Genomic DNA, 27961 nt, shown 5'->3' on the forward strand with positions numbered 1-27961 from the left:
TTCATTAAAATCATCTTCAAGAAAAGCTAAAATTATAAAATATCCTTTTAGTAAATGTGCTACTTTCCAGTTCTAGGATTTTGGTCGTTATGGTTTGGTGATGGTACCCAAGGCGAAAGTTGGAGCATCCTGCAATTTTTAGTTTTGGAACTGGAGAATTTACTATCAGTAAAACTCACTTTTTCGGATATGAGAGATTTCAAAACATGTATTTGCGGTAAAAACTCTGAAATATGGATACTTTTTTTAAAACATTTTTACCAGTAGTTGGAGAAAGTAAAAAATATAAATTAAGGACGAAACTCTGTCAAAAATAACAAGACTGTCAATGCATTTATAAAATAAAAAAGCTCTTTAAACTCTATGCTTAGTCTTTATTAGCATAAGATCATAAAATAATTGGATTCAGCGTTACCTTAAAATGATCGCAATTTATTACAGAGCTATTTTAAAACATATCTTTAACTATACAAACCTTAAGAAATCTTTACAAGTTTGTCTATTTGATCTGTGCTTTAAGTTAGTTTAAAGTAAAATAACCTACTATTTATTCAAATAAATACAGTTATGATATAAATTATTTTTAAAATTAAGATAGCTTTTTAATTTACTGGTATCAAATAAGAGAACTAAACGCCATAATATGATATTTTGTCTTTGCAGCGCCCCTAATAGTCAAACCCAGGGCATATTACACCTACTGTCAATACTGCTCATGACATAATAATTAATTTGCATTTTATACTTACATTAGACTGAAAAAAGTATCAGAATTGTTCAGTAATGCTGCAATAACGGGAACTCCAATAAGAAGAAACTCCGGGCAGTGTCTAATCATTAAAAAGAAAAGAATAATAAAGGAAAGGATAAAGTTTCAAGGTAATCATGAACTGGAGAGACTAGAGCATTCTCGGGGTCATCATGGTAATCTATACTAAGCATATCCATGGTCTTTAACCATGCTGCAATGCACGGGTATCTTTATAAACTTTTCTTTAATAGTGAAGGGCCATCAAGAAGCCATGTATGAAGATTACACCTTTTTGTGGATAACCATCGAATATAAGAAGCATTATAAGAATAAGAAGATGGTACTTAATAGGATTCTTGCTTTACTAATCAAAGGCTCATCAGGGCAATAAAAAGGGTGAAAGGTAATCAACAGTTGTGGGATCATACTTAAGTATCTTCAGGTAGTATCTTCAGTAACCAGAGATCATCATTTCTGTGTGCAGATTGTGATGGAGAGGGAGGTTTTTAACTTTCCCATCTATTTCGTTTTCTACTTCGCATAGGGCTTCCCAAAATGTAGCTACGGACCTGCTGGAATCTGTAATTTATTTTGTGTACATGAAGTAGTGATCCACTTATTTAATATAAATCGCGGCTTGAATAATAATTATTCCTGTTATTTAGGTTTTATAGAATTTCCAATTTTATTTAAGTGTTAAACAATTCATGACATTATTTTGGATAATTTGAGGGCGCTTAATTTAATTGCAGCACTGCTTCGCGTTCTTCTGTGGCACTCTAGGTACTTCGCTTTGAATGGTGGACATTTTTCATTAAATATACTGTATTAAAACTGTCCGGTAGGACAGTTTTAAAACTGTCCGGTAGGACAGTTGTATAAGGGTTGATCGTCAAAAAGTGCACGAAAAAGCGTAACGTTGAAAAACACCCAACTTTGACAATTTTTTTCTCTTTTTCTATAAAAGATAAAATTCCCAAATTTTCTTTAAATCTTACTCCAAACCCTCCTTCATAACTGTAATTTTTTTGCAACAACCCAGATCTAATAGGTTTTGAGAAAAAAGTTGCCGAAAATGAGCAAAAACTGCAATTTCAGAAATTGTTGTTGTTCTTCTTCTTCTTCTTCTTCTTGTTGTTGTTGTTGTTGTTGTTGTTGTTACCTTTTTTGTAAACTGCGTAGCGCCTAAACGCGTGAACCGATTTTCATGAATGAGGTGTCATTCGATTCAGAATTTTATGTAGATGTGCCTTTTGGGGGTCTCAACGCTGTACATAGAATAGGAGAGGAGTTAGCCCCCTTTATGTAAGGCCCCCTCCAAAATTATTATTACTAATTACTCTGTAAATCTTAGCCCGATTTTGATATAATTTGGTAGGATGATAGAGTTAGGGCTCCTCTACGTAACATTAAAGCGGCGATCAGCTCTTACACTTGTTAAGGGAAAGTATAGCAATCGTTTCAAATTATCGACACGTGAACCGATTGTCATGAATGAAGTGTCATTCGAATCGAAATTTTGTACAGATTTGCACTTTAAAAGTCTGAACGCTGTGCCTCATAAGGAGGGGAGTTTGCCCCACCCAAGTAAGGCCCTTTCTAAAACTATTATTACCAATATTTCTATAACGCTTAGTCCGATTTTGATAAAATTCAGCTCGAATAAGTTGTTAAAGCTCCTCTACTTGGCTGTGAAGGGCCATCAAGCTCTTGCACCTACTAAGAGGAAGTACTGCAATCGTTAAAATTATCAATGGGTGAACCTATTTACATTAATGAATTGTAAATCTTTGCCTTTTAGGGAGAAGTACTGTAATCGCAGTTTATTTTTCTTACTCCTCTTAAGAGGAAGTACTGAAATCGCAGTTTAATTTTGCTTTTTACGTACAAATACCTTCCTATTTTACGCTTTCTCAAAAAAATTGTTATTGAGGATGGCAACTATAATCATTCTTTAAAAAGATCTCTCCAATGGTAGTTACAGTTCCGACTTAACACCTTATCAGGTTATAATGATAGAATTGCTTATTCTAAATTTTAAAAAAAAATTGTGAAACAGATAAGTAACTTTGTAAAATAGACAAAAATGAAAATCTATCCAAAAGGTACAAAAATCTCTTTAACAAAAACTTACAGTTTAAAATGTTAAGTATAAGGGTTGATTAAACGCCAAAAGGTACACAAATCAGCAAGTACCCAACATTTCATTCATGCTTAGCTGATATAATTTAAGTAATTTTGCTGCATTAACTTTTTCTTCACATTTTTTTAGAAATTATTAGATGTCACAGACCCTTATGCTGGCTAGATCATTCATAATATTATTTTGTTATAATCATGATAAAATGTATATTATATCTTCGTTTTTAAATATAGGTACTTTATTTTAACTCCATTTCAAATTATTCTTTGGATTTATCTTTAATATGCCCTTTATTTTTAGTAGTCACATATACATTCATGTTAAAGTAGAGAAAAACAAAGTTAGAGTCGGCTACTGTTTAAATTTGAATCACGGATTTAACAGAATATTTCAGTCTTGAATTCGTCTTACCGAAATATTCGTGAGCACAAATAACTCACAGTTAATAACAAGTAGATTATTCAACAATTATTCATTTCTCAATAAATTGTAATTTAATTTAGTCTCCCTAATTTTACTTATAGTAAAATACTGGAATAATTAGCTGCCCTAAAAATATGCATATCTTATTTATTTTATATTACATGTATTCAACATTGTGAGAAGAACAGCTACATTGAGAATGTAATTGAAGAAAACTATATTATTTGCGATAAAGCCAGGTAATTATTACCTATTATTATAAACGTTTGACTACTACATAAAATAACAATTACTTTAATCGAAGAATGAACTTAAACCGACGATTTAAAAAAATAAATAAAATAAAATAAACAAAATCATTGATGTATGTTGATATAAGCATTTTTTAAAAAAAGGTTTTGAATTTTTTAGCCTCATAATTTTTTTTTATTTTTTATAACGTTTTTCTTTTTCACCTGTAATTAATAGTTTGATTATTATAAATAACTAGATATTACAGTCAATCTACAGTGCTACTTGAACAAATATTTTGTAGATGAAAATGGCCAGCAAAGGGTCTGTGACATCTAATAATTTCTAAAAAAATGTGAAGAAAAAGTTAATGCAGCAAAATTACTTAAATTATATCAGCTAAGCATGAATGAAATGTTGGGTACTTGCTGATTTGTGTACCTTTTGGCGTTTAATCAACCCTTATACTTAACATTTTAAACTGTAAGTTTTTGTTAAAGATTATATCATATATTATATTCATTATATATATATACTATATTTCGTTTCATTATTTGATAAAATAACTTTTCCTGTAACTTTATTACTGGTCACCGGGCATTTTGGGCACTTATCAGCTTAATTTACACATAACGTGATCTAATCGCTTATCGTTACTTGAATAATATGATTCTTGTTTGTTAAATCCATTTTTGTTGATTATAATGCGATAATGTAAATATTGTCAATATGCAATGGAAGACAACTACTATTTAATTAAGTGTACCTTAATTTACTAACAATAACTCACTTTATAACAAACTTTCCTCCTTAAACAATGGTAGGTTCTTATATTTAATTTAATTTAGTAGAGAAAGGTTTAAAATTATAGTTAACCAACTGTTAAACTTTAGAGAAATTAACATTTTTCTACAACAGCGGATCTCTTTTATTTAAATATAAAAAAAAGTTGAAGAGTTTGCATAATTTTACACTCACTATTTGTATAATTGATATAGGTTTGAATATGGATAATACTGCGTTTTAAATATTAATTATGAATAACAAGTTGACTAGTAATTTGTACAGATCAGTTCCGCAAAATTATGTACAGTGATGTATGACAAATTGACTACCAGAGGTCGTTTATTACTGGAAAGATGTGCTTAACAATTTTCACTTATGTTAACAACAACTGCTCAGGATGTATTGAAATGGGAAGAATTTTCGATTTTGGGATTCCACCAGAAATAAACGTTTTGTGGTAAGTAACCAGACTCCCTGTTAAGAAAATGATCTAAGTGTGCGATAATAAAATATGTTGAAAAGGAATAATCACAGAATACTTATTAATGATAGCGCTTGAGACCCGACGGTGACTTAGCGAACAAAAAAACAACCTGAAATACATTTTTATTGAATAAAATATCATCACAATTAAGTTCATAAATGTACATAACTTCTATTGGAATCATTTGTTTTAAGAAAATGCCTTCAAGGACAATTCTGGGAGAGAGTTAGCAAACTCTAAAATTTTAAAGTCAATTTAAAGAATCTTGAACGATTCACTTCATTTGCATTCGTATGTTGTCTACTCAGCTATGAACATTTTTTTTAAACACCATAAAAAGTATTTTTACTTTTTCTTCAATACAATGAACAATTGAAGATAATAAAACTTTAGTAAATATTCGAATTTTGACGGAAACCTTGAGATAGTGAGAGAAAATTGCATTTGTTTTTCATGTAAGGTTTTTCATTTACAAAACTACATGAATGATTTAAAAAAAATAAATGTTACGAAAAATGAGAACCTCAGCAGGTTCATACATTTCTAAAAAAAGTTATGGCTTGATAAGATTCCAGATTTAATGAAAAATGTTTTTAGGGCCGAGTATTTATTTGGATGGGGATAAAATTATCGAAATGAAAGATTGTAAATGATTTTTTTGTTTTTCTTTAAAGAAAGTTTGTCTGAATCAAACACTGTCCTTAAGGAAGCATCAAATTGCAAAAATGCCGGGCAAAAGAGAATCGCCATCGAGTTGTACAAATTACAATATTAGCCATAGATGAAAAGAAATACAAGAAGAACCATCTGAAGAACGATTATTACTTTTATCACTGTCGTATGCAGAAACAAGGTTTGGTTTTGGAGAAATGTAAGTGCAATTTCTACTGCAATATTCCAATTTTCTTTTCTTAAACTTGGTTTTTCTTGATCTGCTGGACAAAAAATGTTTTCTGTTATTTTTAAAGAAGTTAAGATTAAAACGTTTAAAATAAATTCATGTATTGACTAGAGGAGTTCAATAAAATAAACAATTTATGCAACAATAATGGTCAATTAATTTTATTCACTTGTAGCTAGAAGATTCAAACCAGGAAATAGATCTTCATCAGCTTGATTAACTTCTGTTTAACTGACTAAACTTCATTAAAGAAAGGATTTAGTTTAATTACACCTCTTCCGGGTTTTCACGGATGAGTACCAACGTAAAAAAAAACAAAAACTGGTGCTTACTTTATATTGGCAGTTTAATTTTGATCGGCACTGCATTCAATTAGCAGGCAATTTATTGACTAGTCACTTACTACAAGGATATGATCCAAAATGAACTAACCAGAAAATATTATTATTATTGAGGAAATTGTATCACTCGAAGACAGTTTTATTTATTTATTTTTTGCGCCTGCCTCGAGGCTGTAATCGTAATTCATTTTGGGTATTTGGTACCAATAGACTTAGAAGGTTCAGGGTTCTTTAAATAATTTTATTTCCTTTAGAATCTACGCTGATCTACTTTAGAACTTTTCTTAAGTACTTTAAAGTACTAGTGAACTTCTTTCTTCTTTCGCTAGGGTGAAGAAATAGCCTGATGCTCTTAAGATAAGCCTAAGTTGATGACCCCAATAGAAAAGTTTATCAGTCCTGTAAAACATCCTCTCTATCTGTGCATGCAACGAAGTCTATCAGTTCTAGAAGAACCAACGAAATATTTCGCAACGATGATCAGAATTAATAGAAAATTAAACTGAACAAATGCCAACACTTTTTTTAAAATCTTTTACAAAGTATCCTCTCGAATTGTATGTTCGGGAAGGACATTACATTTCGTTTACTGGCAGAAAATTGGTTTGAGGCTATTTAAATTTCGCCAGTAAACGCGTTTAATGGGGCTGTGTAAGAATTGGGGAAATTTTCTTTTCAGTTGAGTCTCGCTTTTGTTAGCTATCCTGTGACCGGAGAGAAAGGATTTGGGGAATTTGTAACGAGTGATATTTAGCTGCAACCTTCTGTCAAGGAGAAGCTGGAGAAGTTGTGGTTTGGCTCGGATTGATTTGCAATCTAGAACTTGTATTCTTAATGATTTAAAAAAGATCTAAACATTTGAAAGATACTGGTTATCTCAGCATTACCGCTAGTAAAATTACTTGTTCACTTATTGGCTAGTTTCTGCCGAATTGCTGTCTTCTGATGCCTTGAGGACTGGGCGGACGCCTAACAAATGGAGATTATCTTCACTCTAATTTAAGTTACCCAGAGCGCATGTGATTATTTTATCTGCCCTGATAATTTCGGTTTAGAAGTTTCCCCACTTTAAATATTTGTATAACTAAATAATAATTTTGGTTCTGCTTGTAAGATTTCGCGGGCGTCAAAAAATATTTTTACTCCAAATGGTAGGTCATCTTAACTCCTTCTTCAGTTTGAAATCATTAAGCTACTAAGTTACCAAATCTTTGATGCGTTTGGAATGATTCTTTAAACATTCTAAGATGTTTTGCTCATTAAGGTGGAACCCAATTTCAATTGTGGTAGTGGCTCTTGATTGCAGTGTCATTAGCGCCCCTTAACTCCTTCTATAGCCACTTAGGCTTTCACATATTATTATTTGGCTCTGCTAGCCAGAGAGGAGGATGGCTACGTTAACTCCATCCATTAAAAGTCCGACTTGTTCAAATGTACCTAGGTAAGTCGTCAAATAGTTTAGCCTTCAGCAAAAATCAATGTCTCTAAAGACAATATCTTTTATTGCCTTTTACATCGTCTGTGTGTTAGAGGATAAAAAGAGAGGGTTTATTGTTTCTCTATATTGTTAGACTTAACTTATTTCTCAAACTGGGATAATTTTGAGAGTTTGTTCATAACTTAAAGTAATGCCTCTTTCGTTTCTCAAGCCTCTCAAGTCCAAATAACAGGTTAATTTCGAAACAAAAACATTTTTGTAGGGATAATTTTCAATTACTTTACTGAACATAACTACCAGTTAATAAAAAGTTATTGATATTTATCATTGCCAAGAACTTTCTTTCAAAATTGTTTGATATTTTTAATTAAAAAATGAAAAAAAAATCAGTACAATTCAGTTCAAGTTAAGTTTTGAACACAATAAACTTTTTAAGGTATTCAGCCATACTCGACGAAAATATATTCTCAATAATATGTTATTCATTATTGAGAATATATTTCGGACGGTTGGAGATGTGTCTAGCACGCTGAGAAAGTATTTTATCATTTATATTCTATCATTTCATGAATAATGTTCAGCGTATATCTTTGACTTTTTGAGATTTTCAAATAAACGTAACAAAAGGAGACTCTGTGAAACGTCAGGGCTATTCCTTCAAAACAAGATAGCTCCTTTCATAACTGGACGTATGGTAAGCCTATTTATTGTATACTTTTGAAGTCAAGAGTTTTTATTTGTTATATTTATATATTTATGTTTTCATCACATTACTGAAGACGAGGAAAGCTATTTGATGTAAAGTTAGATGTAGAGTCTTTAAACAAATATTCCTGCACATCCTAACTTAATTCTAAACCGGAATTGGTGCAAGTTTTCCTCAGGCCCCTACCCCTAATTAAAGTTCTTCTTTTGAAACTCTGAACAAACTGTGAAAAATAGGAAATATGCAAAAAGGAAAGAAAAAATCTAAGATTAAGTGAAGAAGATATGGCTAGAGAGGGGCAGATCCCCTCCCTGCCGCATCATATATATCTCTAGTGAGCAAGGTCATCCAACTCAATGCCATGAACATCTTCGCAACTTTCTTCTCCGCGGTAAGTACTCTTCACAAGTATACCTTCGAAGTATCTATTTGCCTTTATAGCGAGTGTTTACTGATAATATTTTTACACTATCAGAACTAGTTACATTTATTTACAATGTATATATTACTCTCTAATTTTTATAAAAATTGTACTTACTTGGCGCCCGTAATGTAGTGAATACTTAATATGCAAATAAGTATACTGTTTTCTTTTATTTGGGATTACTCTTGTAAATGTATCATCTTGTCATGTAAATGTGCGGCTTTAGTCTTATTGGCAAATACAATTTTCAATAAGACTTCGTTCTAAATAGAGGAATTATTGAGTTGTTATTAAAAAAGGAAGCTAGTTAAAAAGGGAAGTCAAGTCTTAGTAATTATTGTGGGCTTCAATTAAATTATTTCAGGAAATTTTGTCGTTGATTTGCGTTATATTTCGTTAATTATTAATAAATGTTAATTAAGTTAGATGGAAAAAGTTTGATTTTTTTTTGCAACTTGTCTTTTTTGCCTGTATTGTTCTGGATAAACAATAAAACTCATGTTGTTCTGATTCAATAAGAACATACTACTTGCATTTAAACACTTCTGGGGTAAATCTTTTTGTTTTGTTGATTAAATTTATTAAATACCTTAATTAAAATTAGTTGTTTTCAATTTTATTGCTATTAATTTAGGAGGATTGTTTTAAATACTGTCACTGCAGACCAAAGAGGAATATCTTTTCTCCAGAATTAAATAAGCAAATAATTTTTCATTATTAAATAGTAATTTATTGACATCTTTTCAAAATATGTCTTCTTGACTCGCCGGCAAAGCGTTACTAGCTGAATAGATTCATTATATTATGTCCTCAATAGTGATGTACATTTAGTCCCAAACGTTCTAACATAAAAATCCAACTTTGACTTATCAGACCTGTCCAACTTGGAATTATCAAAAAAAACCTATTGAATGGTACAGATTTGCTCTTTATCAATTCATAATAACCTTCGTAACAGCTACAGTGCCTTGAGGAGCGGGATCATCCTCTCTACACAATAATCTTCATGAACGTTGTTAGGCAACAATAACTATCAAATTCTATCGCGTTTCCATCATAATCTTAAAAATTTTGTAAAACATTTGAACGCGATCCCTCTCATTTCCTGTTTATGGAATAAGTTAGTCAGCTAAATGACGAAGTTAGTTAAGTTTTAAATCTGTCTTCTTTTCATAATTGATTCTGGTATCCCCTCTACCTCCTGTGTATTTAAGTACCAACTGTACCTACTGTGTACTTATAGTTCAGGGATCAAAAAATTATTTTTTGTTTTACTGAAGTTAATTTTGATAAACAGAATTAAATATTTTTCAGTTAACAATATGAGTTTTAGCAAAAAAAGCTAGGTTCTTGTCTAACATTGCTGCTGTGGAATTATATTTTAACATTTCAAAATATGATTTTCATTTATGTTTTATTAAGATTCAGATTGCGTTTATTTATGTTTGATATTTAATTTTGAAAATTCTGTTGAGCGCTCAAACTTAAATTTTATTTGTCAAAAAAAAAGTTCCACTTCTTTTAAAAATAGATAATTCCGTTTTTAAGAGTATTTAAAAAAAAAGCTGTCCTGTCGACATGTTCTCTTTGAAAGGATCCAAGGATTGTGTCTAATAATACATTAGTTTTTTCTCGCGGTTCTTTGAAATACTAACATCCTTAACACAACTGTTTACAAGTCATCACACCTACATTCCTGGTATGGTTCAATAGGAATTAATTCAAAACCAAATATGAGCCAAATTTATAAATCACGGCACAAAATTCTATTTGCCATCCCAGTAATGATTGTAAAGTTCTAAAGATGAGAGCTTTAACAGACAAAGGCTAATTATTCTGTTAAGATGGTACCAAAACATCTGAAGCGATCAAGTAGTCGACTTAATTCTAACCAAGTATAATAGTTCATATAACAGCACATTACTCTCAAATTGTAGCCGTAGCTCCTCTTCGGAAACAGCTTGAAAACGATTTTATCAAAACAAATTTTTAGCAAAAGTTATAAATCTAGGTATGAGTAATGTACATAAAAAGTTTGAAAAGCCAAGGTGATTTTCGAGAAATTGAACAATCCTTTTGTTTGAGAAAAGAGAACTCAAATTGGAGAGATGTTTCTGAAACCCGGGATTTTTAGCAACACAACTTTATTCTTTATTCTTTCTTGCTTTATTCTTGCCTCGTCTTCTTGATTTCTTCTTGTTTACTTCTTGCCGCATCTTCTTGCTACATCTTCTTGCTTACTTCTTGCTACATCTACTTGCTTTATTCTTGCCTCATCTTCTTGATTTCTTCTTGCTTACTTCTTGCCGCATCTTCTTGCTACATCTACTTGCTTTATTCTTGCCTCATCTTCTTGATTTCTTCTTGCTTTCTTCTTGCCGCATCTTCTTGCTACATCTTCTTGCTTACTTCTTGCTACATCTACTTGCTTTATTATTGCCTCATTGTCTTGATTTCTTCTTGCTTACTTCTTGCCGCATCTTCTTGCTTTCTTCTTGCTACATCTACTTGCTTTATTCTTGCCTCATCTTCCTGCTACATCTTCTTGCTCTAAGCTCTCCGATACCTTCGGCATCATCACCCAACGCAGGTAAAAAAACACTCAGTGTTTCCTCTATTGGTTACTGTTCATAAAACCTCTTAGGGAGTCGCTGTTGGCATCCTGCTCTCATGTTCCACTCTTTCCCTGTTTTTTCAAAACCAGAAAATATTGTCTGTAAACGGCGCAAAATAAGCAACACTTATCCTCTGTTTGCCACAGTGCACTACAGTTGCTTCTGCTTAGAAGCTTACCATAAAAAACGCCAGAGTTTTGTTGGCACAGTTTCTATCAGGATATACAGAGTCAATTGTTTTCCTTCTGTTGCTTATTTTGCGCCGTTTACAGACAATATTTTCTGGTTTTGATTTACGTTGTTCAAAAAAACACTAAATATCTTGATTAGGAACTCGATCTTCGCCACAAAGAATTTTTTTTTTTTTTTGTAAACTGCGGTTTTGCTGCTCTGCAGTTTATGGTTATAACCACCCTTTTAGTTATTAATATATTGACTTTTTGTTGGTAAAAGCTAATAAAATCGTTTCATCACTATAATAAATCGTTGAAAGAGAAATTGAAATGGAATGGACATAATACGAAAACTTATGCTAGCTCAAAAACAATGAAATAATTCTTAACAACTCTGTTTACTCGATTTCACAGTGAAGGCACACAATCTGCAGATCCAATTTAACTTGGGATAAGATACTTTCTAATAAGATAGGAATAAGGAGAAAACAGCGAGAAGCATGTTCCTTGCTCGGTACACGTGACACTTGGCTATATTCCCTCACGACATTCACTGACTAAATTATTCATTTAACTCTTATCTAAGCAACATTTAGATAAACATTAATGTAACACATTTAAAGGTTGGTTATAACAGCCTTCGTTTCCCTCTGTTACAAAAATATAAAAAAACAATTTAAAAAATTAAGAATGTTGCACTAAGTTGAAGCATAGTTTCACTTTTTAACATTATCTGTGTGAAATAATTAACACTTTCTAAGAAAAACTAACCACGATTTGACTATTTCTTCTTTCTAAGTGAGAATACGAATTTAAGAATCAGTTTCAATTTCAAATGTAGGACAGAAATAAGGAGTTGTTCCTCTTAATTAACTGAAAGTAGTGTTTACCATCTTAAAACATGAAATAATTTTGCACTCATAATTAATATTACCTTAACATTAAGAGAATGTTTTTGTTAAAAATCTGATATACCTTTCACAATCACTACTCAATCTTCAAGGAACCGTTTCAGCCTAACATATTCTCCAAACTATTCTTTATGTGTAGATCACATAAACTTATAACTTTATATATTTTCTTTTAAATGGAAAATATTTATAGTGAACTTCATTTTAGGGTAGTTCTTGCAGAAGAATTGATGTAAGCTTGCCTATAAGGTATCGTTTTAGAATAATTTATATCTACTCGTAGTTCTCCATTTTAAACTTCGGATTTTTTTTTTTAAATAAAACTTAAGAACTGTATTAAAAGTCGTGAGATTAGTGCAGAAAAGATTCTTTTAAAAATAACTCTCTTATCCTCAATAAGATTGTCTTTCAATTATCCAGAAAGCTAACCAGACTTTGAAATGGTATGGGTGAGACTTAACAAGAAAGCATAAATCATACCTTTCCTCAAACAGAGTAGATGTCAAGAATTAGTTTGAATCGAACATTGCATCTTTCTATCTTGAAATTAGGTATAAATACGATATATCCTTTAGAAAGGCAAATGGTTTAGTGTAGTGGTTATGATCGTGAACTTGTACATAGGAAATCCCACGTTCGAGTACCGCGTTAACTTTAGTAAAATAATTAATAGTTAATTCCAATTCGTACGGGCACTTTATCAGGTGTCAGCCAGCCTGGAAAAATTGTCAAACTTTTTAATTGATTTCCTTCGGCGATAAACCAAAATAAATTTATAACAAATTTTCTTCTTTTTTTTTTAGACTGGGTTTTCCGCTGAAGATGACAGCCTGAACAAGTATTGTCACACTTGGGTTTTAGAAAAGTTGTTCTGCTTGAAAATTCGATTTCAACTTTCGAAAAAAAGCCGCTTCTTGTTCTGCCTAGAAAATTCCAAAAATAAACTTTTCTGTAAAAGTTTCCGATTGAAGGAGTACATTTTGAAAACGTGGCGTTAATATGAAACGGTTAAACAGCTTTTATGGAAGTGTTGAAATCTTTTTTTTGTTTTTAATCTAACAAGTACTTTATACTTAGTTACCCAACTAGATCTATAAGGCTCAATCAACCCTTGCATTTGAAACATTTTGCAATTATTGCACATTTACAGTTTATTTTAGGTTTCCATTTTATTTTAAACTTTGCAATTTAGAAATAATATAAAGGATTTTCTCTTTTATTTAAACATTTTCAGGCAAAATACCTTTGTGACAGTGTGACGCTGGTTCTGCAATACGTTTTTCTGTAATGTGCAAAATCAGTTCCAGATATTGTCATGTGCGCCAGTTATTGACCAGTAGAATATCGTGCCCCCTATATCATTCGCTCTGCAATTTAGGTTTAGTTTAATGAGCCTTTATAGTTTTAAAATTGTAATCGCAGCAATGGCTCGCACTATATGTTGAGAAAAAAGAGTGTCCGATCCCATCACGAGGAGTTCTGCTAAAAGTGTTAAGAGTTGGGAAGAACATTACTAGCTGGAATAGCATTAAATTGATGGAAAGGTAATAATAACTCAGTGGTTAGTGAATTGGATTCTCACGCCAAGTTCCCGGGCTGCTTGGCCTTACATTTTGTTCTTCTAGGTGCTTCTTAACGGTCACTGTCAGGTGATGGACAATTTTATTTTTAATGAAAAAATACAGTTCGGAGGGACGTAGTGTAGTGAAAGAAATTCCGGGCGCAAAAGACCTCTGATGTCGATGCGCTTTGAGTAATAATATTAAAAAGCACTGAATGAAGTCAGTCACTGAAATAATAGAAATTTTTTTGTACCTGGTCGCTCGACTGCTGGAAGAACTGTATGGTTTTTAAAGAGTTGCGGTTTTTATGGAAGTCTTAGTTTAAGCAACTCTGTCTTATATTTGCAATATACATTCCAACAATTAAGTTGGGGATCCCTCTATTACGGTAAAAATTATTATTTTTTTTTTGAAAAATGTTTCGAATAAAACAATAAATAAACAGTATTTTAATGATTCGCTAATTTTCAACTCTTTGCCTCTATTTTACAGAATCAGTATTTCTTAACGCATAGGAGATAAATTTTGCAACCTAAGAATTATTTTTCTTATCTTCGTACCTTGAAAATATTTTCCTAGTTATTCATCCTTTTATTTTTTAAAACTTTATTTTTCTGTCGTTTCAACCTCTAAAGATCTTCATTAAAGAAACAACTTATTACAATTTATATGGAAGTGAAGCAAAACATGTTCAATTTTTGTTTGCTAATATAAGTGCCTCTTTACCAATCCCCATACATTAATCATTTATTTCTTTTGCGTGTGGTTATATTGTTACTATATATTTATTTTTAAGCATATTAACTTTGCAGGATTCATAAAGAGAATTATTTTAGAACCTTTTTAAGTTCTTTCTTATTCTGGAAGGTATTTTATTCACTGTTAGATTTGCCGTTCATTTTAAGAGGGCCTTGCAATTGTAGGAGGGTGAAAACAAAAGATGTACTACTGTGAAAATACTTGCCTGACGAAAAGCAAAAAAATATCATAGTTTGTAAAATTAATCTCATTTCTTCAAATAAAAGTGATGACTGTAATGAAATTTGACCGGTAGTACAAGAAGTTTAAGTAACATCAAGATATGAAAAATACTTCAGTGGAGTTGAATTTTGGATTTAAAAAGACCTAACTGTACTGGACATTAAACTCAGGCTTTTTATGTACAGAAATATTTTGTTACACAAGTAAACATTAATTGTTAAAAACTTTTTCCACGCTCTTGCATTTCTAAATAAGCGCTGGTGTAAACTAAATTTCTAAATCTTAATACGAGATCAATATTTTCTCTTATAGAAGGTGAAAAGTATGTTTCCATGAGTCTATCCTCACTTATTGAGTAGAGAAGTTGAAATTGCAGAAAATATGAATTGGTTAAAGTAAATCAATTGGTAATGGAAAATTGTGTAATAAATAGAAGGATATTTCAGATAATTCAAATCACACAGTTCTCGATATATAGGTTGCTTATTACGAAGGCTATTTGGATTTGTAAGTTTTAATTATTTAACATTGGCAAAGAGAGATGGGTGAAATTCTCAGCATCCAGCCGGCTACATCTACTCGCCGGCTCATGTAGTTGCTAATTAAGCCTGACATCTAGAAGTGCAAGATACTGAGATACTGAGAACCTGTAGATTAACGTAACTGCACTACTTTGGACTTGCTAAGACAGTAAATGAGATAAGACAGATACTTGCATACTTTCTTAGAACATTTGATGTACTGAGATTTCAACCACTTAAAGAGCAAAAATTCATTCTTTTTGCTGGACACAATGTTAAACCTGAGGACTTCATAATGCTTTGAATTCAGTTTTATTTTATGACGAACTTGGAGAGACCAAAATAATTGATTTGGAGTCGCCGGTAATAGTACTAATTTTTACCTTTTATAATAAAAAAAAGGGTTCGAGGGATAACTTTATACCTTCTTTTTCACTTAGAACATAATTTTTGAGTTACTTAATTTTGTTTCCTTCAATACTTTAAAAGAATAAGTTCCAATTCCAATTTGGAGCTCCCTTTGGCATTATCAAGCGTTTGCATTGTAAAAAAGTCCAAAGATTTCGGGAGGACTAGATGTTTGAAGCCTTAAAGAATAATCTACATATAGGGTTGGCAAATAAGTTCGTTTTGTTTTTGAGGGTGGAATAAATTACAATTTTTTTGATACACCGAATAAATTTTAATCAATTATACATTGACCATTCTTATTGATAACTTCTTGCCATCTTTCCACCAACTTCATTATACCACGTTCGTAGAACGTCTGTGGCTTATCGTCGAAAAACCAATCAAAATGTTTTTTGACAGTCTTCTCGTTATCGAAAGTTTTTCTGTTCATGGAGTTCTGCAACTATCCGAATAAATGATAATCAGAAGGTGCCAGGTCCGGTGAATACGGAGGATGTTCCGAGCAGTTTGTTCCGAGAGGTCAATGACGCATGCGGTCTGGCGTCGTCGTGGTGGGAGACGACACCTTTGCGATTTGCCAATTCTGGACATTTAGTGCGGATTGCATGGTGCAGTTTGGTTAATTGCTAGCAGTATGCAGTTGAATCAATTGTTTTGCTTGACGGTAACAGCTCGTAGTAGATGATACCTTTATAATCCCACCATACGGAGAGAATAATCTTCTTCGGATGCAATTCCGCCTTCAAGCTTGTTTGCGGCAGCTCACTGCAGTGCTTCCATGATCTTTTCCGCACTACATTATCGTAGACGATCCATTTTTCATCTCCCGTTACCATCCGCTTTAAAAATGGGTATTTTTTTGACGTTTCCGCAACGAATCGCAATGGATATGCGAGTGGCTAAGTTGGCCTCGGTTAATTCATGCAGTACCCAAAAATTGAGCCGAGAAACGTATCCCAGCCGGCGCAAATGATTTTTGGAGCTCGTATAGGATATGTTAAGTGCTGTTGCTATCTCTCTCACTGATTCGCACGGATCTTTATCGATTATGCCCTTGACATCATCTGAATTAATCTCGGCCGGGTGACCGGAGCGGGGCGCATCATTAATGTAAAAATTTCCAGAACAGAAATTGACAAAACTACTTTTGGCATACGTGTTCTGTTAGGGCATCATCACCATAAACACAACATATCTTTTTATGAGCCTCTGCAGCTACTTTGCCCTGCTTAAAATAATAGAGCAAAATATGACGAAAATGCCCTTTATTTTCTTCCATCTTTACAGCCACGCAGCAAGCGCAATAGTAATGTTTGTTAAACCGAAATTCATAGAAAGGTTAAGCTTAACATAATCTTTCAAATGAACAATCGAGTTCTGCGCTTGCGCTGAAAATAAAAAAAGAAAATCGGAATGAATCTGTACCAAAATAAAAACCGAACGAACTTATGTATTTGCCAACCAAAATATAAACACATCCAATATTTTGGTTGTTTTTAAAAATTAGTGAAAGTATAGGGTTTGTTTGGACAATTTTAATCTATTAATTAATACTGTTGCATTGTAAAAAGATTTTTTATTAAAAGAAAGTTAGTTACATAATGAAAAAAGCTATTGTACAAAAAAAAGAAAATCTATGTTAAGGTGTTATAAACATCAGTGTCTACACTTGTACCGCTTGTGCACTTTGTTCCAGCACAATCTAGATAATTAAGAAGTGAGCACAAGAGGTTGGAACTAGAGTTAAAATAATTCTGTTAGAGGCCCTTCTCTCTCAGTTTTTCGAAGAAATAAAAGAGTTTACTGCCAGTTGTACATGTTGAGAAGCCATGTCCTTTAATGAACTACCACTGATTTCTTTCTCTTGCAAATGGGCCCTGCTTAAAGGTTAGGGTTCTGAATTAATAACCAAATACATGGTTACTGACCAAAAAGAAATTTTGGTGGACAGTAGTCCTCTATAGGCTCAAATCCTTTTAATGAGGTAGATGAATTATCTTCTTGGGCTGCCATTTCAACAAAGAAAACGATATTTCAGAGGAGATAATCTGAATTATATTGTTTGTAAGATGGGCTGGTCATGCGGTCAAGTAGGTAGCCAACTTCAATGCCGAGGAGTAATACTCGACGAGTGGATTCTCTGACGACTGTGTATCAATTGGCAGGATGATATGACTTTAAACTTAATATACAAAAAAATGAGTAGTATACAACCTGTATTTTAAAAATAAAATCCGGAGATTTCGATTAAGGGCAATCCTGACCGAGAGTAGTAGGGGCTTTCTACCATAAATTTTTAACCCTTGTGAGGGAGGATAACAGACCCAGCACCGTTTTTAACACAAATCTTTTTTCAAAAAGATTCAAACTAGTTAATAATTTTGGGTTTCCTTTGACTTTACGCTTTTTACAAATATAAATGTATTAACATCTTACTCCTCCTCATAAATTCTACTAAAAAAAGCCGGCCATATTATGCAGAGAATCTTGTGAAATAGATTCCCAGCTAAGTATCTAACCAGAGATATAAGAGTTACCCATGAGGGAGACCCAGAAACATTCTCTAAATAACAAAGTAACATTTTGATTCCATCGATTACCCAACGAACTCAACGATAAGAATTAATGAAGGCGTTTAGTTGCGGTTTCTAGTAAAAAATTCGGATCAATCGCAATGTTTGCTCGTACTAGGAAGATAGAAATAATGAAATAATGTTTCACGGTAACTATTGATTGAAATCTGATTTATGATTGACAATGTTGCGTTCAGCTGAAAGGTACAGACTGTATTTTTGGATATCTCAGGCAGGAAGATTCAGTTTGGATGAAGTTACTAAATGGTAGAAAAAAATTGGTGTCTTTTTCTTAATTTAATCATTAAGGTATGCTGGACCAAATGTCGCTGCTAATGGAATGATTACAAAAGTAAATTTTCTTCATGTACTGTACATTTAAAGTATTCCACTCTATTTGGAATAGAGTATTTGGTCTGAGGGACCCTCATAAAAAAAACAAAATTCCACTCTATTACGAACGAAAGAGGAAACACTACTTACCAACCAAAGCCAGCGTTCAGTAGTCATACTTCTCTAGAAAAATCATTTAACTATGATTATTTTATATTAGGACGCTAAGAATAAAAAGCATAACATGCAAAGATACATACAATAAGTTTTGCGAATTACTGAACTGTAACAGTTGTAAGTAAACAACATTTTAAGGTTAATTGAATATCTAATAAAAATAAATGGTAGAAGTTGGATATTCACTTTCAAAAGGCGGAAACACTCAGTTCCGCACAACTGAACGTTTTATTGTAAAACTTAATTTTTTTTTTTTATTGCATTTTATAATTAATCACTACTCTTTTATCTCTTCCTCTAGAATACTTTTTCCATGACGCTGTGGTCGCAATATCCCTAATCTGCTCGGCCACAAGATGTATGACTATACTACTCAAATTTGTATTAACTAAAATCTCTGACAGAGATATCATTTCCATCCTGAATTCTTCATTCCTTACCCGGCCTCTTCTTCTTCTAGCGATTCTCTACCAATATTCTATTCACTCATGCTTGGAGAGCCTCAGTGTAGTCTCTACTCGTATTTTCGCCTTGGTACAACTTCTTCCCTTGTCAAGCAGTGTGTCCTTCTTTAAATACCTGTGATTTTGTTTAATATGTTATTTGAGAAAGTGAATCTTGGCAAAACAATATACTGGTGAAGAAGTCAGAAAGAAAGCCACTAGAAGGAATGGAACAGGAAAAGATCTCAAAATGAAAGAACAGGACAATCATAGACTATGTGCGCATCCTTCTTTAAAATATTAGTAAAGAATAATATAGAAAATCGATTGAGTGTTAGAGATTGTATACATTTTGCGATTTCTGGCGATTTTCGCGGACAATAGCTTAAGTTCCAGAAACTTCCACTTTGTAAAGTGTGATAAAATAAAGTAGTTTGAATGTTTCACATCTGGCACTGTCATTCCATATACAGCAAAAATTCTTTTCTTTTTTTCCCCCGCCCTGTAGCTGGACGTAAAGCTCCAAAAAAGACCAAGTTGAAGATGATAATTTAAAACAAAACACCCACTCTAAGAATAAGAATGAATGAGAAAAACACAACATGCTTGTTTTGAAGGAAGAGGTATTTGCTTGCTTGTAATGATAACGGATACAAAAAACTTATTATCTTAGCAAACATTGGGGCTAATGATTTCTATTATTAGGTTATAAAAGATTTAAGTGAGACACAGGATATTTTAATCGGATATATCCTCTCCAATAAGAACTTTCTAATTTAACAATAAAATTAAATATTTTTAAGAAACATATATTAATTATAAATTTTAAAATTAAGGTATTAATGATCTGTACGTATAATGTCACTTTATACGGCGTTTAAGTATGTATTTTGATTTTAGATAAATAACTCAAATTTTTTTATCAACAATGTTTTTCTTTCTTGCCCATAACAATTCAATATCTTTTTTTAAATGTACTTATGTGCTTAGAAAAGCGATACTAAAGCAGAAAACTGTAACAAGAAAAGGAAATGGGGGAACCAGGAAGATTAAGGCAGTAGAAAATGGAAGTGGCAATGAATGAAGGACCTAAAAATGAAAAGTTCCAGTTCATAAACAAAATCTGATCGAAGCATAGGAGTAGGAAGAATTCTTTAACGATCTACTGACCAGAGCGTAGAGGTGTTCGCAGAGATGACTCTAATTGATATTCCATGGGTAAAGAGGCATTCCGCCGACAGAACTAGCGGAGAAAACATTTGTTCCGGGCTTCAATTACCAGAAACACAGAATAAGAAAGCCTGAGATAATGGAAATGGTTTTTATCAGCCCACCAATGGCATTTGACAGCATAACAACAGCTAGCCATCTCTTCAGATGATGACATTGATAGCTGATAGCTTCCCTAACATCCTATCCACATTCAGGAATTGATCAGTAAAACTTTTGTAAAGTTAAGTAGGAAAAGTGACAAGTGAATTTATAGGAAGCAATAATGGGCATTTTTACATTGAAAGCATCATTATTTATGAGGTAGATCTAATTAAGGCTTTAATGATTTTCTTTATATTCGTTTTCTAGTTCTTTATTTGAATATTTTTAATTGAATTAGTTAAGAATTTTGTTTTGCGATTTAAGCAATAAATTTTTTTTGTATTTGTATCAATTAGTTTTACTTTCGTTTGGTGTAAGGAAATGCACAATGATGGTGTCACCTTTTCAAATTCAAGTCGTCACAGGAAATATCCATTTCGAGGTCCTCTGAATCCGAAAATGTGTTTTAAAAATAAGCCAGTGTTTGCATGTGAATAAATAAAGTTTTTTAAGAGATCTTGATCATAAAATAAAACGCCATACTCGCTTTGAAGAAAAACAGGGCCATGCAAATTATTTTTCTTAATTCTATCTAGAATAACTAAATGCTTTACATCCATTTTATCCATTAATTGCTTTACGTACATTTTTTCCATTGATTAACGTTTTTTTATTTCCTATTATTGAGAAATTAAATTAGAATAAAAATATCAAATATCTTTCACTGCTTTATTTCCTTTACATCCATAAAGGTTAGAATAATTAATATTATTCATTATACTTAGTTTTTAAAAGAAAATATTAATTGCAGGTGGTGAACGCGGGCCTAGGATTGTTGGCGCTGGCTGTGTTTACAACAGAGGCCAGGTAAGCGTGTTTCTAGCGTTTTTAAGAAATAATTGCAATGGTCAACAAACAACAAACAACTTAAAGTGTGGGATTTATTCGCACGGTCTCTGATGTATATTCTTTTCCAGAAGAAGATGAACTCTCGCTTATGTTTAACTTCCAGCATGTCGAGAAGATCTTGACCTTGCCCTTCTGTCCAAGAGAAAGTTCTGTTCTGCTCAAAGAGATTTATTATTACAATAGAAAGTGAATAGGCTCGCTTCTACCGTGTTCATTGAATGAAGTTTCCATTAAATTATGTAAGGATGCGTGAAAGCAACATTATAGTTTTATTTCGTAATTAAAACTAGCTTAATTATAAAATTCATGTTTAGAAATAATGAATATTTGCAAATATAACGGATTCCAATAAATTTTAAATTTCATTAAACTTAATAATTTTATATTTCTGTTGTAGAATTTTTTTCTCGTAGGAATGCCATTACAGTAATGAAATTTTACATTTCCATGTAAAGGAAATTCCATCACCAAAACTCTTTGTGCCCTTAAGTTATTTTTAATCATCTTTCAGGTCCGGAAGTTCTCTATAGAATCCCTTAACCCTCTTTTTCCAATTGTAAACTTTTTTTTTTGGAGATCTACCGGGGCTCATCCTCATTAACTACCAGATAGATTTAAATCGTTTTTAAAAGAACCTTTCTTTTTATATCTTCAAAATAATTTTAATAAAACTTATATTGTTTTAGAGTGGATGGGTCACTGTTTAGTATACATTGTAAGAAATTTTCTATTATGTATTTGATAGAACGTTTCTGCACAGACAGAAATTTTCTTTTGAAGTTTATTTTTTTTAAACTTATGAATTTTATTTCATCAAGAAAAATCCAAACAATAGAAAGTGGTAACACTTTTAAGTTGTTGAAACATTTTTGAAATATCTGTCAGGGAAATTGTTTCTAGACGGCATCTAAGACTCCACTCAGATTTGCTATTCCAGTTCTGCAAAAGTCAAAAGTGCACAAATTGTGAGAGTAAAAAAAAATGGTTGAAAACTGAATTGGTAGTCAATTCTGATCAAAATGTGAAACTTTTGCAGACCATAGAATGCTTCTTCTCGTTAATTCGGACCGTTTTGATTAATCTATCGCCAGAATATGATACTTGAAGTTGGGAACACTTCAAGTGTTAAAATTTTAACATACTTCTTACTGATTCAATTATCCCTAGTTCACCCTTAGTATTTTCAATGCAGGTCTTCACATAAGTGAAGTTGTGAGAAACAATCATTAATCATTCAGTTTAAACAAACATTTTAGAGACAGAGAGAGAGATGATATTATTAAAAAAACATATTTTGGAACAAATATACAAATAACATAAAATATAAATGAATAGAAGATGTTAAAGAGATTCTAGAAGACATTGTTACTGGTCTAACGAGAGCCCATACAGGGTTTGCGAAGATTAGCCAGGATATGCCAAGAAGACTGAAGATTGCGTTAAGTCTCCTCACGACTGTTAGGCGCGCGAGAAAAGAATAAGTCGCGTTCTTATGCCTAGGATTCCCCTCCAAAGGATGGCTGAAGACTAGCTAAGCCCGCTTCCGCTATACATGAAGCTGTTGTGGTCCATTATTTCACTAAATGGGTTGAAACTTGTGCGCTGAAGGTTTTGTCGACTAATACGTATGTTAGTGGAAGATTCACTATCTCACTAATAACTCCATTTTTGTTTACGAATAAATCATCTTAGCAGGAGCTTGGGCTCTTGATCGGATTAAATCGTAGCTGCGGAGGCTCCTAGGAAGAGAAAATCTTGGTGCAGCCAGCTGAGATTGAACTTGAGACTGCAGCGTGCGTATCTATGCGCTAAACTACCCTTGCCTAAACTAATCCTTATCTACTTTATTGTTAGCTAATCCTTTTACCCCAAACAATAATTTATTTTTGGATTTGTTTACTAATATTAAACAATATTTGATATTAACTAAAACTAATTAATGAATTATTTAACAAATTTTATTCACCGTAGTATACCTAGTTGGTTTTGTTTCACATTTTCAAAAGATTCTAATGAAGGGCACAAACGGTACCCGAAACTTCAAGATATTAAAGAAATTAGCCTCTAAACAATACTTTCTCTGGCCATTGACGATAAATACCTTCTCTCATCAAATTTCAGATGGTTTTGAAATGCCTGTATAGATAGATTATAAAGATGTAAAGTTTTTTTAGATCTATTTGTTAAGTTACACCAGCGCTACACACACCATTAGTAACAATGAAAATCACTGACACCATTACAAACTCACTAATTGAGGGGAGAAGTTACCCAGTGATAACACTCCCTAAAGATGTAAAGTTAGATTCCAAAAGTTGTTAAGGAATGAAGAGCCAGATGTCTCTCAACTCATTTACTCGAAGTAATTCTGACAATGCGAGTAGTAGAAGTAGATTAGACTAGAATTATTAGAATGTTCAAACTGTGAAATTAGATGGTCGATTAAGAAATGTGAGAGCATGTTTGCGTTAGAGTGAACTTAAAGCAAATTGTTATTTTTTATTGGCTAAAAGTTCTTTTAATAATATGAAATGTTATTTGTCCGAAATATTTGCCTGATGGTATCCAAAACTATTCATTAGTTAATGGATTCACATCGCTACTGCTTCTGACTATTCCAAATGATCTAATTGACTTGATAAGAATCTTCTTATAAACACAAAGTCTCCAGCTAGTAACTAATTGATAGTGTAAACACCGATTTTTACATTCTTGGTCTAACTTTTATTTTTTTAGAAATAATCATAGACGCTGTTTTTTTTGCTTTTTTATTGCATTGTTTCGTCTGCTTTATATTTTCTTCATTATCGTTGTTAAATTATTTTCTCTGCTTAAAATTTGCTCATTTAGGTCTTAATAACTGGTTTTATTTTGTGTTTCTTAAGGTTACCGCCGAAGTTTGTCAAAGCTGCAAATGGAGCTGGGAAAGCACTTTACGCCGCAAGATATGGCTATTCAACTGTACCATTACCACCCCACGTCTTGCTGCAGACAAACTTAGCCAGGAAGGAAGTCCATTACGCTGGGGGGAAGGCGCGAAATAGGAAACCATCTATAAGGCGGCCACGTCGTCGTCCAGAATATGCAAGCAAATATCAAGATTACATTCCAAATAATCGTCCTCCTAAGAAGAAACAAAGAGGCTATAGACCTCCCAAAAGGAAACAAAACAAACATAGACCTCCATATAAAGAGCCAGAATATTATGATGAAGATGAATTAGAAGAAGAAAGTGATGAAATAGACTATGAATACGATGACAGACCATGGAAGTATAGAGATAATAAAGATTATGAAGATTTTCTTAGACAACATTCCAAACTACGTGGGAATGCTTACAGTAATGTTAGAGGTAAAAGAGGGAAAAAGAGAATAGAAGAGGAAGGAGCGTACAGTGAACATCCAACTCCTGTCTATGTCAGGAAACCCAAGCCTTACACCAAAAACTGGTCAGGCTCTTCACGTCCTACTACTAATAAGCTATATTCATCAACAACAGCTGGACTATCTAGCAGACCTTCTTTCGCTAAAGAAGAAGGTCATTTATACGAGGAAGGGAATGAAGAGAGAAGGCCTAGATCCAAATATAAACCAAAAAGATATAGAGCAAAAGATGAGGACAGATTTAGGGATCAAGAAGAGGAAAGGCGTTATAGAGATAATGAGAGAAATAGGTTCGACAATTACAGAAATTGGCAGGCTTCTGGCGACAGCGGACACCGTGAAAGACCCTTTGAAGATAAACATACGAGAAGAGAAAGAGTTGTAAATTTCGGTGTAGGCCATTCTAAAGAAGAGCGTGAGTTCAATTCTAAAGTTCGAGATTCAGCCAAATTTGTGAAGGATACGAGGGTAAAAGAATGGGATGAAGAGGACCCTAAAAAATTAAGGAGGCCTACTGTAGAAAAAGGAAACTACAGGAAATCAAGTGAAACTGAAAAGTGGAATGCAGAAGAACAAGACACTGAATTCAGAAGAAACCGTTTTCAAATTAAACAAGAAGAAAATTGGAAAAATGAAGATAGGTATCAACAAATGAAACGGCCTGCGGAGAACGGTGACCAGAATGAAAGATTGAAAATGCAGGAAAAAGATACAGTCCGAAATGTAAACAAGGAAACCACTGAAACACAAATACCTCCGCAAATGTGGGCTACGCAATTGCCAACGCAGTTGCCAAATTGGGGACAACCTCAATTTCATGTAATACCATCAATAACGCCAATATTACTCCCCTCTGAAATACCACTTACTTGGAACAATAACCTACAAAATCAGCAAAACTGGAACAATGTAAATCAGAACAATTTACAAGGTAGATGGTTGGAGGAACCAATAAGGTGGAATACCCAAAATGCAGAACAGCTTCCTTTAGATTTAAATAATGATAACCGATGGAGAACTAAACTTGCAACTAAAATTAACCAGAAAGAAGATAATCGTGTTGTAGATAGTCAAAAGGGAAATAATGAAGTTGTCACAGTTGCCCAAAGAGTTGTGCAAACAACATTAGGATGGCAACCAGAAAATATAAGAAAAGGAGAAATACGTGACCTTCAAAAGTGGAATTCTCAAGAAAATAGTTCTCCTCCGCCTCCATTGCAGTTTCCACCATCTGATCTGAATACACAACCACAATGGCCACAAAATAATATACCATCGCCTGAAGCACAACTAAATGCTGGTGAAATTGTTTACGGAAGTAGATTTAAAAATGAAAATCAAAACAGAAAAGAGCCAGACATTGGTTTTGGACAGGGAATGGAAGTTCTTGATAATATCGGAGGTTGGCAAGTTTATTAAAGATTTGTATTTTTGAAGTATCTGCAAACAAGGAAATTATACACTATACATTCTACAAAGAGGGTCTGCTATGAGATTAAATTTCCCAAAACGGGTGAAAGTAGGCAATAACTAATCATTACATTTAATATTCCTTTAGATTTTCACAATAATAAAAGAGATTCAGGGATAAGGTCATTCTATATTATTTCAATAATACCTTATAGTTACTTTCCGGATTATATTGCTTCAGGAAAAAGAGCTTACTATGTGACTCAAGTTACTATTGCTTAGTGTAATTTCTAGGTTTTTTTGTTTATCTAAAAATAATACTACCTAGAAACAAATTCACATTAATGAAACATACCTATATGAAGCATGCAAGCTTTATAAATATTTATTATAAAAATTTATAAATGTGCTCTCTTTTAAGCATAAAATGTAAATACTGTATATATATATTTTTGTATGTAATTATTGTAGGTGATTTTTCAGTATTGTACAGTATAATTTTGTAAGGAATAGTTTCAGTAAGATTGTTTTAATAATATTTAAATTCAGAAATATTTATTTAAAATTTGAACTTTTTTGAGCAATTCGAAAATATTTTGATATTAATTTAAAGAATATTCACAATTCCATCTGTTCCCATGTCGAATTAGTGGTTAATAATAATAATAATAATAATAATAAACATCAAAATAAGGTGTTCTTGCATTTAAGACAATAAATATAAAGATTGAAGTAGATGTAATGTTACAGAATAGCAGTAAATAGAAATATATATTTACTATTACCATATACAGGTATTTGAGTGTTTGGCCTGGATTTAGCAAATATAATTGGTTTAGTATTTCTGCTATAATTTGAGTTCGCCGAGCGATCTGCCGCTAAAGATTCACTAATTTTTATTTCTTTGCCCAGAATATTCTAACTCTTATAATTGTATCCGTTAGAATATAAATCATTGGCAATGTTAGATAGTTTTGCTTTCTACTGCACATCTAGAGTACAGATAGAACAGCAACATTATCTGAAAGGTATCAAATAAACTAAAAGGTATTCATTTATTTTATTGGTATACATTCTTCCTTGGTGAATATCCTGTTTTTACCCAGTCAGTATTGATAGGCTGATAATGAAACAAGTATGAAAACAGATTATCACACTTCAATGTGTTGAAACGACGGTTAAAGAAGAAATTCGCTAAATGTTTGACATGACCACTTATGGACAGCACATTCTCTAAAAAGATGCGGAAAGATACGAATGAGATAATCGATTCTTCTTTACAATTTCACTCTCTTTATTGAAATTTTACAGATTGAGGAATATGTCTTTGGGACTCGTCCGTTCTTGTTCCAAGCAGTTCAACAAAGTTGAAAGACTGAATCTGCCAAGGTAAAACGCTACGCCTGTAAATATGACAGAAATTTTTAACTTTTCTTGCACTTTATTGTAATATTTTTGTGCTGGAAAAAAGATAGGACGATTCGAAAATCAAAGCTGGTTTTAAAACTCATTGATTTATCTTTGAATAGCGGACCTTTTTTTTGGTCCGCAGGCATTACTTCTTGGATTGTGGTCCATATTGAGCAGCGTATCCTAAATTTTGTTTTTTACCATAA

General features: G+C 32.5%; 1 protein-coding gene across 1 annotated transcript; it reads left to right on the forward strand.

Annotated features, from left to right (window-relative positions):
• The first annotated feature begins 8534 nt into the window (after nucleotides 1-8534).
• Nucleotides 8535-27416, forward strand: LOC141449368 (uncharacterized). The gene is made up of 3 exons (XM_074118754.1): nucleotides 8535-8595; nucleotides 21454-21509; nucleotides 24437-27416. The coding sequence occupies exons 1-3, from the start codon at nucleotides 8566-8568 to the stop codon at nucleotides 26352-26354; spliced, it is 2004 nt and encodes a 667-aa protein (XP_073974855.1). The 5' UTR covers nucleotides 8535-8565; the 3' UTR covers nucleotides 26355-27416.
• Nucleotides 27417-27961: the final 545 nt, after the last annotated feature.

Source organism: Rhodnius prolixus, unplaced genomic scaffold, assembly GCF_049639745.1.
Source record: "Rhodnius prolixus isolate KJV_2025 unplaced genomic scaffold, Rpr scaffold_2, whole genome shotgun sequence".
NCBI classification, from domain to species: domain Eukaryota; kingdom Metazoa; phylum Arthropoda; class Insecta; order Hemiptera; family Reduviidae; genus Rhodnius; species Rhodnius prolixus.

Bases quoted from the DNA above. Each gene is read 5' to 3' on its own strand.
- LOC141449368 (XM_074118754.1), top strand. From the start codon at position 8,566: ATGAACATCTTCGCAACTTTCTTCTCCGCG. The intron at 8,596-21,453 runs GTAAGTACTCTT...TATTAATTGCAG, and splicing joins TCGCAACTTTCTTCTCCGCG to GTGGTGAACGCGGGCCTAGG. The intron at 21,510-24,436 runs GTAAGCGTGTTT...GTGTTTCTTAAG, and splicing joins GTGTTTACAACAGAGGCCAG to GTTACCGCCGAAGTTTGTCA.